Below are 14,388 nucleotides of genomic sequence, written 5' to 3'. Positions count from 1 at the left end.
CATATTCATTTCTGAAAGGCTGTGCGCTATAATGACATTCACAGGAAACGTCTTTAACGTCTGTGAACGTCTTTTTAGCGCACAGGCTTTCAGAAGTGGCTATGGCTCCAGGCTGCTGACCCGAGAGACGCCGGTTCGATCCCGGCTACGGCAGTCGTATTTCGATGGAAGCGAAATTATAGATGCTTGTGTGCTGTGCGATGTCAGTGCACGTTAAACTACCCCAGGTGATCGAAATTTCCGGAGTTCTTCACTACGGTGTCCCTCATAGTGTGAGTACCTTTGCGGCGTTAAACACCCATAAGCCAAACCAAATGCCCTATCTCGAAACTTCTTAGCTGGAAATAGAGCACGGCCGAGATCGGCGGCGATTCTCTTGTACGACGACTGTGGAGGACGTTTGTTGCTACTGTGCGGCCGAGGTGTTCTTTTCTTAATGGGTGTAAGTCAACCGAATGCATTATTTGTTTAAGCGTCACATGCGTCTGCCGGTCCACTGTCCCTGATGTTTTCACCAACACGAACAATGTGCATTCATGCCCTTATGGCTGAATGCTTGTATATGGGCGCTTGCGTCTTAGCTTCTGCGTTGTAATTAATGCTTTAGTGAAAACCCGTTGTGCAAACGCAAAATATTTTCCTTATTTATTGCGTGCAAAACCAGGAGGTGTTTGAGGTCAAGCACGTCGAATGACGATACAGAGGCGGTAAGTTGTATAGTTTAATAAGTATAGACAAAAATTACTCGTCGTGTTGGCTTTCGCCGACAACTGAACTTAGGTGTTCGGCCAGTTTTCTTTCGCGGTGAAACAAGGGAATGCACTTCCCGGACAGGTCACTGAGGTGTACGTCGAACAGCAGCCAGCAGAACTTCTCTCTGCGCACGTTCGCCATCGCCCTTTCAGCCTGCGAAAAAAAAAACGCACGCAGTCGAGGGCGCAATGCCATTGAGTCCACAAGCATACGAACATTACAAGCATTACGGTGCACAGATATGCGAGCCAAGAGCAGGTAAGTTCATCTGGATGACCATATTTTCAACAAGTCTAATTACATGGTTACCTTCTGTCCAAGCGACTGCGGCTCTGTTCATCAATTTACTCTTACAGCGTTCAAATCATAGGCCGTTATACCCAGTGACACGGCTATTACTTTTTCTTTTTTCTGTCTGTACAGTATTCATGTTTCCACCTCACATACGAGGCATGGAGAACGTGTTGTATAAGTCTTGTATGAAAGAGTAGAGACACGAACTTGGGCCTCTGAAGTAATCAGGACTGGAATTGTGCACCCATGAAGAGCCGCCATGTGGGCTTCCTTTTACTGTGCTGTTAGCTAAACCTGCCGACGCGGAAATCAAGACAGACGTGAATTTAAACAACTGTGTTTTGTATGACGACTGAACTTCAAAGAGGTGTTAGGCCGTCAACATCAACATAAGTGCTAGCATTTTTAAAACTCACTACGCAGAAATCATTATGCGAACGTATGCGCTTTGCTGACGCAGTAATCGTATGACGCCAAAATGCTATATAACTGAAACACAAAAACCCGCGGCTGATTTGCTTGAAACATTAGGTGAGTATCATAGGAGCGGCAGTGAGCATAGCAGAGAGCTCGTGTTTATGTTTTCCATGTAAAATCTGCTTATCAGTTCCACATTGAAGAAATACATTGCTGTTCACATAGGCCGACGTCTAGAGCTAGGATACCGCTCCGAATAAAAATTTCACGGTGTGAGTATTATTTCTACGGCCTCAGTCTTTTAAAAGAGAAATGTCTGCATGGCGCATGTAACATCAATGAGAGAAGACGGCAAGAAGTGACAGAAGGACTTGTGTCTGAGCTAGTTGGTGTGACATATTGGAGACCGACAGCCAACAAACGGGCGCACTCCGGAAGGAACACGCTCACACGCACGAGGTTGACTAACCACTGAGCTTTTATTCAAGAACGAGCTCCTATACAATGAAATGACGGGGAGGAGCTATCAGAGAGGAATGTATGCTACGCAATGGTGGTCGAACAGATCTAGTCACGTCAATGGGGTAAAAGCCATATAATTGTGAAAGTTAAACAAGCAACAAAAAGAAACAGGGGGTTTAAAGGGCCGCACCGGAAGTCAGGTAGAAGATTAAAAGCGGTGGTCTTTAAAAAACGAAAATTGCTGTCGTCGCCGCAGGGCGATTATAGTGGAAGAAGGCAGGTATCCACACAGGGGAGTAATTCGCACACGGAGAGAGGTTACCATGGAATAGGGAGGAAGCGGGCAGAGTGAGAGCGGAGCAATGCGCAACCGGATGGTGGTTACCACGTGAGCCGTCCGGAGGGTGGTTACTAGGGAAGGAGGAAAGTGGCGAGAGCGGAGGAAAGCGCAACTGGACGGTGCCTGCCACGGGAAGCACCTGGACTGTGATTACCCTTGATTGTGGTGAATATGGCGCCAGCGTAAGAATGTGCATCCAGAGGGCGTTGCCGCGGTATGAGAAGAGTATATGGCGAGAACGTAAGACAGAAAAACCAGAGGGTGGTCGCAACAGAACCCACTCAGAAGGTTGCCGTGAATGAAAGGGGGTATGGCGAGTGGAGGAACCTACAACCGGAAGGTGGCTGCCGTGGAAGGTGAGGGCTGAGGGCTACCATGAAAGGAGGAGGGTATTGCATGAGTGGAGGAATATGTAACCAGACGGTAGCTACCATGGGAGCCAATCAGAACATTGTCACAGAGGAAGGGGCAGAGCAAGGCGAGGGCGAAGGAATGCGCAACCGGAGGAAGCCTGCCACACATGGTCACTCGGATGGCGGTTGGTTTTTCGTGAAAATAGAAGGGCATGGGGAGAGTTTAAGAATATGTCCAACATTCTCGGACAAAAATTTCGCATATCAGAAAATTCTGAGGTACTGTTATTGGCACTATTGAAGGTAATGATCCATTCTTCCGATATGCAGCAAAATTTTTCTTTTAAAGTTTGTCCATCGCTCGCATCGAGCAGTTATGACTGTCAGAGACTGCTATCGTCATAACCAATGCGTTCGACGATAGAAAATAATGTTAATAGTGAAAAACTGCAAGCCAGACGACGCGAGGAGGAGAAGGAAGTAAGTGTTAGAAAACTATACCGTGCTAGTCTTGTTGAGTGGAGACCCTAGTGCAGGGCTTCATGCGCCGCCGCGATCCTGCAGGCCCGCCAGAGCAGCTGTCGCTGGCTTTCCGAGTTCGTGCCCATCAGAGCGGTCCCAAAAAGGGCTCCCAGTCCATGAGCCCGTTTGCCACCGCTATTTTTTCAGCGCACTCTATGAGCTGGCGCAGGTCGGTCGGCTCCTTGATTGAAAGGGTATCTTCCCAAGAGGAAGGGGTGGGGAGGGTTATGGGCGGGACGCCGCCGAGTGGTGTTATGCAGTCCCAAACTGAATGGTAAAGTGTAGTCGGTGTTCTTGGCTGCTCGGGAACTTGGCCGGGTAGGGGGTGGGGTAGAACAAATGTTTGTGATAAAGATTAGCACACGAGTGATTCTGAGGTTGACGCCATGCCACAGCTTCGGCCTTGATGCAGTGGCAGTGTTCTGTGTGCGGTAATATTCTGCGATGTGAGTTTAAGTGTGCAGAGCCATGGAGGCGCCATCTTTGTCTACTTCATCCTCGGCTTCAGTCGAGAGCGCCCGGAAGGTCGCTGCTCGGGCGAGCACATGGGCGCTCTCGTTGCCGAGAAGGGAGGCATGACCAGGGGTCCAAACGATGCGCACGATGGGGTATATAGCAGTACTGATTGGCGATAGCGCGTGCGCAGCCTAGAGAGATAAAGTACCCTTCACGAAGGCGAAGCACGCAGCCTGTGAATCTGCATTTAATTGTGTATGTCGGACTAGCTTGGCGTTCGTCATGTGTGGTCATGTGGTGTATGCAAGCAAGTGCAACCGCCATGGCAGTCTCCTAGGCCACCGTGCTCAAGCTCATGCCTTGAACGCAGCCCGTAATCGGAATTGAGGCAGTGGCATTTGTAACCGCAATAGTTCCATAGCGTATGTGCGGGACGGGTATTTCGCGGCATCGACATATAGGAAGTTTTGCTCAGAGCGGTATTGCCGCATGAATGCCTTGACTCTGGCTGTCTTACGGCCGGCGTGGAGCTCGGGGTGCATATTCTTCTGGACGGGGGGGACTCTGATCTTAGCTGCGAGTATGGGCGGGTTGGCGTGGTACCTCTGCTGTAAAGGAGTGGTCGGGTCCGGGCAGCTTAGTCGGCGCAGACCGGTCCGGCCTATTCTTGTGTTTCCAAGACGCGTGAGCTGGTCAGTCCTTTGTGCTCCCATCAGCTCTTCTGCAGTATTGTGTAGGCTCATCTGGAGCAGGCGGTGTGTGAGATGTACAAGGGCAGTCCGAGAGCTGTCTTGACCGCCGATCGCATTACGACATTGAGCCGATTCAGCTCGCTTCGATTGAATCTTTGATAAGGAGAGTGGAACGTAACACGGCTCAGCAGAAATGCCTGCACGATTCGCATGGTGCCACTTTCCTTGAGCCCCCCGCGTCTGCTGGAAATGCGGCGGTCAAGTGTGCCACCTGCACAAATTGCTTTTCGAGCACCTGTACAGTTTAGGTATAGCTCGGCCATTAGACTAGGTAGGGGCCCAGAACCCGCAGTCTGTCTACTCTAGGGACAGAAGTGTCTTCGAGGTGCAAGTCGATATCGCGGTCAACTACTTGGGTTATCCTCGAGCACGCGCGGATAACGAGCAGATCCAGCTTCTAAGATGCGCACGTAAGTGCGCTCTCAGACGCGTAGTTTCGCGTTACTTATACGGCTTCTTGAAGTATCTTGGATGTGGCCGCCCGAGCCTATCGTCATCCGTATCGTGATGTTGTCGGCGTGAAGGGCATGGTGCACATCAGGAATTCTAGAGAGCAGCTGGGGCAGGCCAGCTAGCGCACTGTTGAACAACGTGGGCGACAGCCCCGAGCCCTGTGGGGTGCCTCGCCCTTGGAGGTGGATTAGTTTAGAGCGCACATCTTCTGCGCCCTGGGTAGCGGTTCGATATGAGAGGAATTCCCAAACGTAGTCGTAAGTGCGCTGGACACAGTGTGACCTAGCTAGGGCGGCCAAGATGGCATAATGCAACACGTTGTGGAAGGACCCCTTCTGGTGTAAGGCCAGCACAACACAGGTCTGGATCCTACAAGGAAAGTTTATCTCTTCCTTTTTCAGCTGAAGGTGCATGTCTTCCGGTCAAGAGATGCGGCCGGAAACAGAAAATGGGGACAAGGAAGAAGCTGTTTGTTTCTAAGTGTGGGTGGAGCCGGTTGAACACGATGTGTTCCATCAGTTTTCCAATACACAAAGTCAGAGAGATAAGACGAAGGTTCTGGAGAGCCAGAGGCTTTCCTAGTTTAGGAATTAGGTAGATGTCAGAGTGGCGCTTTCTTGCGGGAGAATGCCGGTACTGCACGCTTCATTATAGTAATGTGCGAGGGTGGTTACTGATATACTGATTGTATTCATGAGATATGACTATATATCAAAAAATTACGTTCATAACCTCGTTCCCGTTCAAAAATGCTTTTGTCCAGAACTGTTGGGTATGGTGCCTCCGGTGTGTGGTTACCGTGGAAAGAAGGGGGCATGGCCCTAGCTTAAGAATGCGCAGCTGGCGGGTGGTTGGCACAGAAACTATTGGAATGGCGTTGCTTTTGGAGGGCGAGGTTATGGCGAGAGGAGCGTAATCCGCAACCGGAGGGGGTCACCAGAGAAGGAGAGTAGGGAGAGAGCGGAGGAACGCGCAACCGGAGCGTGCCTGCCACGAGAACAACCGGAGTGCTATTACTATGCAAGAGAAGCTTATGGCAGGAGTGTAAGCACGCCCATCGGGACAGTGGTTGCCATGATCGAGGGGGAAGAATGTCACAGTGGAAAGAGGAGAGTATGGTGAGAGCGTTAGAACGTTCAACCGGAGGGTGGTTTTCGTGGAGGGGAGGGGTATGGCGAAAGGGATGGAGTTGAAAGAGCAGGAAGATTAGGGCTGGTGCGGATGAATGTAGCACGGTCCGTCCACGGTAAATGGGTGATTATTAACCTCCCCTTCGTACAGGGGTAGTGACAAGGGTCACCTAGCCAATAATTCCTAGCGCGCTCAGTATCTTCGAATCCCCCCCCCCCCCCCTCCCCAAGATGCCAATTTTTCTTCTCATTTCTAAACGATTCTCTTTACCTTCTCAACCAGTCCTCTTGTCGTCTCGTATTTTTTTTCAGTTTTTTGAAGATTGAGCATGTCCTGGCTCTTCTGAAACGTTAGCGCTACGTGAATTCTTCCGGTGGAATCGTGCAGTGAGGGATGGAGGGTCTCAAACTAGACCAGAATATGCTCTACAGTCTTCCCGTCTTGCCTGTAGCAACAGCAGATCTTGTGCGCGGTGTAAAAGTTTTGCCGGCAATACATCATTCCCAAGCTCCCAGCCGGGGCCTAGAAATTTAAACCACTTCCTTTGGAATACTATAAAATGTTTCCCTTTCGTCTTAAATTTAGGCGTCCTATACAACTCCAACATCGGCTAATCCAGTGCTTTTTTTTTCTGCGAGTGAATATTTTGTGAGGTTTTTACTTTCGGTTTCAACGTTTTCCTATCTGTTTTTTTTTTCCTTTGACATTTGCATTTATTAGCAAGCTATCTAGTTCTTGGGATTTATGCACGATCGATGCTCCATCGGTCTAAGTACCTGCAAATTTTTGCCGCCCATCGTTTCTCATTCATATCCCTCAACCGTTCTTCATACAGCACCTTGCTTGTTGTCTCAGGCGCTTCGAACGTTGGCAACCCCATAATAAATCCTTGAACTACTTCATTAGTAGTGTATCCGGTGCCGCCGCGGTGGCTCAGTGGTTATGGCGCTCGGCTGCTGACCCAAAAAACGCGGGTTCGATCCCAGCTGCAGAGGCCGAATTTCGAGGGAGGCGAAATTTTAGAGCCTGTGTACTCTGCGATGTCAGTGGATGTTAAAGAACCCAAGGTGGTCGAAATTTCTGGAGCCCTTCACTACGACATCCCTCATAGCCTGAGTAGCTTTGGGACATTAAACCCCCATAAACCAAACCTTGGTAGTGTTTCCATATGCCCCCAAGACTACTATACAGTACTATGATATATTTCGAATGTCGAATTTGTAGCAGATCCCAATCACACCACAGCGCTTGCAAACGTCAAGCACGGTTCCATTTCGCCTTTCCAGATCCCCGAATAACTTGATATATATTATATCCCAGAGCCCGCAATTCTTCATGACAGCTTCGTTCCTTTTGGCTTTCTTTATAATTTACTTCCTTTGGTCTCGCATGTGGTCTATTTCATTATTTATCCATATTCAAGGTACTTGTGCACTTTAACTTACAGATAAATATAATTTTTGAAGCCTGATCATACCAGACTGAACATTATAAACCAGGAATCCTAATTTTTCGGTGCTAAATATCAGTCCTAGAGCCTCCACCTGTCTTCCGCAGATTTCTGAATAGTCTTGAAGAGCTCTCGCACGGTATGCTAGAACGATGTTGTCCGCACATATATTAATCACGACATGCGACTTGTCTCCGGTTGGCCTTTTCGCCACTACAACTGCGAAACGTGCCGCCTGAAGGGAGGCTCAGCCGCTGTGTTGGTGGTGGTGAAAAACTTTTTTAGTGCTCAGAAACAGACCCCGCTACATGATCGGTATCCTTAGTCCGGGACACCGCACGACGAGGCCCTGTCTCGCGCCCGCTTTACCAGAACCCTTTGGACTCCAATGGGGAGCAGTTGAGCAGGGCCGTCTTCCATGCCTCTGGGGTAGGGGTAGGGGAAGGGGTAAGATGAGGATTCTTAGTTCATGCCCACACCATGTGAAACATATCGCCGATCTCTCCACAGTGCGCGCAAAGCCCATCTGTGTTGGAATGAAAGTGTTTTAATACGGCGGCACCGCGCTCCAGGCACGGCGCGCTGGCTAGGAGTGCTAGCTGAAGAACGAGTATGTGTGGAAAACTAGAAGAAGAGTGTATCGCGTCCCTCAGAGCAACCGGTTTTTTGGTGTGTACATTAGTGGTTATCCGCGATATAATAGTGGTGAGGGCGAGGTTTCTCCTTTACCTGTACCTATTATCTGTGGAGAGAGCGTGGAAAAGACATAATCCTCAGGTCTTTCCTATTATACGAGCACAGCCCAGTTTTCAATATAGTGGCGCCCGTCCAGCTCTTCTGAAAAGGTCTATGACAACACATATATTCATGTCGGTGTAAAGTTCTTAACCTCAGTACATCGCAGACCCCGCCGCGGTGGCTCAGTGGTTAGGGCGCTCGACTACTCATCCGGAGTTCCCGGGTTCGAACCCGACCGCGGCGGCTGCGTTTTTATGGAGGAAAAACGATAAGGTGCCCGTGTGCTGTGCGATGTCAGTGCACGTTAAAGATCCCCAGGTGGTCGAAATTATTCCGGAGCCCTCCACTACGGCACCTCTTTCTTCTTTCTCTCCCTCCTTTATCCCTTCCCTTACGGCGCGGTTCAGGTGTCCAACGATATATGAGACAGATACTGCGCCATTTCCTTTCCACCAAAAACCAATTATTATTATTATTATTATTATTATTATTACTATTATTATTATTATTATTATTATTATTATTATTATTATTATTATTATTATTATTATTATTATTATTATTATTATTATTATTATTATTATTATTATTATCGCGGAATGAAAATACCTCAGCAACTCTCGCTGAATCTTCAGTTACACACTGGTAACTGCCAAGTTAGTTATACTAATTCTCGACTTACTGTTTTCCGATGCAAAGAAAACTTTACCGCTTTGAATGGTGTTTGCGAGTTATGTGTGAATGGCACAGATTTTTTATGACAGGCCCTCTTTTTTTACCGAACGGTGAGGCAGACGGGTCCAGTGAACGTGGCATGCAAAAACTTCGGGGCCGTTATAACTAGATCACTGAATATAAGACTGCGATAACGTTAACGTTGCCTGCTAGGGTGCCTACATTAAGTGCCTAATGTTGCGATCAAATTTTTGTGCCATTTCTTCAGAATTGGCTTGAGTGTTTGCGCTATAACTCAGGTGCCATCCTCGGCCATATGCTACCACAGCAGACTTGAGGTGTGGTGAGATGTGCACTGACAACGTACAAATGGTTCATGTGTATGACAATTGTTTTAATTAAATAATTTTTTTATTTTCTCTGAAATAGAGAACGAGGCTGAACTAAAACCTCGCAAGCTTGACAGAGGTCCTACCCCCCTTAACAACTTGGCCGTGCACGAGAGAAACAGCAAACAAATATGGTTTAATCACGCAAAGGAATGTGCCGAAATAAGCAAATAACAAGTACTATGTAAAATACAGCGCTATCTGTTATAGCAAAATAGACAACGGCAACACGCTGTAGAGGATGTAACTTGAACAAAGGTATACTTGGACAAATTCATAACACCCGTAGTGCCCCAAACGCTACTGCAATATTGCAAGGCACACAGAACAAAGGAATTATGAAGCAAAAACCAAACTTTACGAGGAAAAATACCACGCAGGCGTGATATAATACCTACAGCCGACGATATTTTTGGTCTGATATAATCTATCATCTAACATAATGACCATTCCAGATCAAATGTTTTGAAAATATGGCACAAAGGATTTTGAAAGAATGAACTATTTCTACCGGATCATGGCTTAAAAATACACTGACCGGCCTGGATACTACCTTCCCATTAGGAAAGTATAATTGTATTTTTCTCTTTCTGCAATTAATCTTCAGGCAATTTTGTAGCTGACAGACAATCTGTCATCTACAAAATGGTCAATATTATCAATATAAATTAAGAATAGAAGTGGCCCCAAATATGCTTACTGCTCTGCTCTGACGTTTTGTATTGAAGAAAATGAACTTTTGAAATTTCCATATTTTGTGTTCGAGTGAGTGGTACGATTTCATAAGGTCTTTAGCTTTTCCGCGGAGCTCGTACTTTCTATTTCATGTCGCAGAAGACTATGCTTTATTAAACCAAAAGTTTTCGTAATGCTATGCATATGCCTGCAACTGTCTCCTTTTGAAACTTTTGTATTATTATTTCTTTTTGGGTAAATAGTTGTGTTTGTGTGTAGCGATTCTTTCGAAAACCGTGCTGAAGGCCAAGAAGCAGTTCGTGTATTTAAAAAAAAAATTGTAGTTCCCTACTACGTAGTGATTTCCCGATAACATTTGAGAATACAGGAAAAAACTCAATTTTTCTCGCCTGTTTTAAAAACCGGTATCACTCGAGCAGTTTACAGTGCCTTTGACAATACACCAGCAGATAATAATGGAATGTAATTGTTGGTAATTATGGGGCATATAACTTGAAAAATATATTCAATAGACGCTATCTTAGGACTAGTTGCAACCACCGACTTGTTATTTTTAAAGGTGTTCCTGCACGAGAAAACTTCTGCACAACTGGTGGCAGGAAAGAAAAGTGATGATGAGCTGTTGCTTCCTTGCAAGAATTCAATCTAGTTTTGGCTACATTGTATTTGACTGAGTAGCCTGTTGAACGAAAAAGCTGTTAAACGCGACAGCTAAGCGAGTGCCAAAAAGTTGTTTTCTTCGTGCTGAAAGTTATCAGAGATCTTTCCTTGCAGTAAGGCGTTCTGTTTCCGCCAGATAACATCCGACCGCTGTTCATTGGGGCTCACAAACTCGTTTGTAAAGTAGGCATCTTGCAAGCCACCCTTAGTTTCGATGGAAGGTTAATTCTGCACTTCTCGATTTGACGAATCAAGTTTTCATGACTATTTTAAAAACTGGGTGTACAAACTATTCTAATGCTGTATCGTTTCGAGCAGCTCGGACGTCGCTTATAGTTGCCGCGGCCTAGATGTCGTTGCCTCTTTTTTTTAGTTGACAATGCGCGTCATAGATGGTCTTAAATAAAGAAATGAAACTGAAGCAAGCGGTGCCGCTGCTTTCCACCTCGGAAACATGGTTCCAAGTATCTTGGTTAATAGCGCTATAAAAGGATTCAAGGCTGGCTAATGTTCAAGAGTTTGGCTGTGGAATAATGACATTTCAAAAGGTTTCAAAGTTGATTTTTAGTTTTAGACTGTGTTTAAATTTCTCACTTCTTTTTATTAACATGTCCAGGGCTATCAACATGACGATTCCAAGATGATCACTAACTTCGGTGTAGACAACGTCTGCGATTATTAAATTGTTGTCAACATTTGTAATGAATACATCTTGTAAAGATGCAGTTTCTGAAGTCACGCGCGTCGGCTTGTTTTCAGCTAAAGGAATCATTCGTGCCAATTTAAGATCCGTGTTGTTCTTGCGATTGTGTAGTTGAAAGCATATTTACGTTGACATTGCCGCCTAACAACATGCCTAGATGTTCGGATTCATAGCTAAGAATATTCACAAGAAATATGAAAAAGAAACGGTTAATGTCAACCAGATTGGGGCCTGTACAAAACACGGAAAAGTTCTTAAAAGGTCGCAGGGTGAGTACATCGTAATCAGCAGTGTTGCAGTGTATTGTAGACCAATTCGCAAGACGTTGTTTCTTTAAACATAACCGTCACGCCGCCACTTCGTTTATCTTTGTATTCTTGATGAAAATCTGACTGGCAGGATGGTGGAACACAAATGATGCCTGTATGTAGCAAATTTTGATCAACATTACTGCTTTAAGTGACACTTCGAAAGCAGAAGCGCAAATTCGGCGCCTTTGTTAAGGATAGAATGTTCACATGAAAAAAAAAGAAGCAAAGGAGAGTTTCTCGGTTCCACTAAATGCTGTATATCATATGGTTCATAACCAATAGCACGAAGATAAATCTTTTATGTGCTGGCAGGCACAACTACACAATTTTATGCAAATCATGAAGTTGGGTGATCGCAGTGACCGTTTACTTATCTCATTTGAGCCGAAATATTCTACGATTCCGAGTCCATGCATGGTTCCACTCAGAATAGCACAGGCTTCCACTCACAATGTTCATAGTATGCATGCAGTTGAGCTATATTTATGCAATTGTCTATTTTAGGTGAATTACAACTTTTGGATCCTTTGGAATTTTGGCAGTCGTCCAACTTTCACATTCTGGGGGTCCGCATATTTTCAAGTTCGGTGGTGCTCTATAATTGGTTCAATGGTGGTGACGTGTTGCTGACAATGATACAACCCTCTGGACCAATCAGCTAATTGCGTGACCGAAGACTACAACCTGAATACTTTCGCATTAAAAACCTGTTGGCAGCTTCTTAGCGCTGTCAAACGAACACCCTATGGAAAAGCCCGTGGTGAACTTTCCGTTGCCATGTTCCTTACGATCTCATGACGACGGCAGTGAAAGACTGAAGGATCTGGCTCAAGGTAAGTCGGACGGATCCGGTACATGTTTTTACCGAGTAAGTGGGACGGATCCGACCAGTGTTTTTCAAGGGTGTGGCTAGATGTACGTCGGATGGACCTGGAGCATTCTTTTCCCGAGTGTTAGAGATGACAAAGAGCGGGAGGGGACAGCTCGTAAGAACGTTCGACGCACACACAATGTATTGAAAATAAACAAGGGCTATATTACGTATATAACTCAATTCTTGTCCGCGAACTTCAATTGTCCAGGGTTCGCACTGTCCCGCACACATCCGCACAACGCGATCACGCACCAAGTGGCTTGGCTGCCAGTGCCCGTCTCCGCCGCCGTCGCTACTGGATCCCTGCGCCGCGCACTCACTTGAGAACATCACGAAAAACAAAAACGGCGTTCAGACGGCGCCGGGAAGAGAGGAAGGGCAAACGATGCTGTCGGGTCGAGGCGCCAAGCCAGACGTCACGTGAGCGTGCCTGCCGGACCATCCAGTGCTGTGCCTTGTGCCTTCCTAAGAGTGCCCTATCAGTGCTCCGAGTGCTGTCAACGGACCTCTCCATAACAGGACAATCACTGTTTGGGCAGACCTACCATAGGTCCCCCTTCTGCAGTGCAATGTTCCTGTAGTGCGGTGTTGTGTACTCACCATGTGCCGTTGACGCCAGCATTGTGTGTGTGCTGTGTTTGTGTGTGCAGTGTTTCCCCGTACGAACACCCCCTCCCTCCTCCCCAACCCTCCCCCTCCCCGGCTCTGAGCAGTGATCTCCGCAGAGAGCAGCAGAAATTAGAGCCGATCACCCCCCCACACAATGAAGCGACCAACGATGAGCCGGCGGCCGCTGTCTGGGCGGGGGAGGAGGCGCCCATGAAAAATTATGTCCACGAGTATGTCGGGCGGAATTGGCCAGTAGTTTCCAATGTCCGGCCATTTGGTTCTTGGTTAGCGATATGCTCGATTTTTTCTCATTGCGCTCCTTTGGATTAGCATCTACGAGGGTAGGCATACCTTTAATTCACGAATATTTGCTCATAGCCCGCGATAGGCCGATGGGCAATATAGGCCGATTAAACCGAACAAGGGGGCTTAGGCACATGCGGTTAATGAAAAGTGTATACGTCTATAACATACCTTGGCGACAACCGAGTGCGCGTTGTCAAAAAAGAATATCCAGGAACCCCGGCTTCCAATGTTGGTATCGATGCGATCAAGCCTCCACACTCTTGCTCCGGGGTGGCAGACCTGTATGCACGTAAGGAAAACGAAAACGCACAGGCTGGGTGGTCGGTTTGCATCATTGGCAGAGGCAAAGCGCTGTGTACCGTTGCCCGAAAAAATCCTTTTTCTGGGTATTCTGGAGATAGTTGTTTCTTTTTTTGTGGGCACCAAACGTTGCTATAGCTTTGGTTTATCCATATAGCCCTGCATTCTATTATGGAATCTACAACGTCAGCCGTAAGGCCTTAATTACTTATTCAAATATTTTAATTTAGTCCTAATAGTGAATTAGATTTTGCAAACTCTATAATTTACTCCAATTCAATGGCCACCTGCCACGGCCGCCAGGCAGCGAAGTGGCGAGAAGGAAATGTTCCTCCACGCTTACGGGAAAGAGCAAGTGCCAGAAGGAGGAAAAGGAAGTGGAAGACGATGGATGGCCATATCGAATTGCGCTGATTCGCAGGAGCATGGCTAGGCTTTCTCTTACGGCTGATGCGGCAGATTCCACAGCCATCTGCAGGACTAATTGGCTAAAACAATGCTGAAGCAGTTTTCATTGAATAATGCGCTAAGGCTACAGGCTTACCTCTACAAATTTTTGTAATTATTGTAAAGTGGCACTATCAGTGTGTTAATAATTATATCAACTAATTAAAACTATCTCTAAAAAGTAACACTTTTGGATACTTTTTGTGCCCATCAAACCTTACGCCATATTTTCAGGGCATCCGGCCTTTGAGGCAGTCTATAGCAGATGTTAGGATACGAATTCCCCACGGAAGTTTC

The 14,388-nt window shown here is 46.7% G+C and overlaps 1 protein-coding gene across 1 annotated transcript in view; it reads right to left on the bottom strand.

Annotated features, from left to right (window-relative positions):
* Window positions 1-741: 741 nt before the first annotated feature.
* LOC144129483 (uncharacterized) overlaps window positions 742-14,388 on the bottom strand; it is a 61,279-nt gene continuing 47,632 nt past the window's right edge. Inside the window, exons 8-9 of the mRNA XM_077663652.1 lie at window positions 13,513-13,623; window positions 742-906 (exon numbers count right to left, since the gene is read on the bottom strand). Of these exons, the coding sequence (XP_077519778.1) occupies window positions 742-906; window positions 13,513-13,623 (276 nt within the window). The remainder of the gene's footprint in view (window positions 907-13,512; window positions 13,624-14,388) is intronic.

Source organism: Amblyomma americanum, chromosome 4 (genome assembly GCF_052857255.1).
Source record: "Amblyomma americanum isolate KBUSLIRL-KWMA chromosome 4, ASM5285725v1, whole genome shotgun sequence".
Lineage (NCBI taxonomy): Eukaryota > Metazoa > Arthropoda > Arachnida > Ixodida > Ixodidae > Amblyomma > Amblyomma americanum.
The sequence above is the reverse complement of the archived record's forward strand: the minus strand, read 5'-3'. Positions and strand labels throughout refer to the sequence as shown.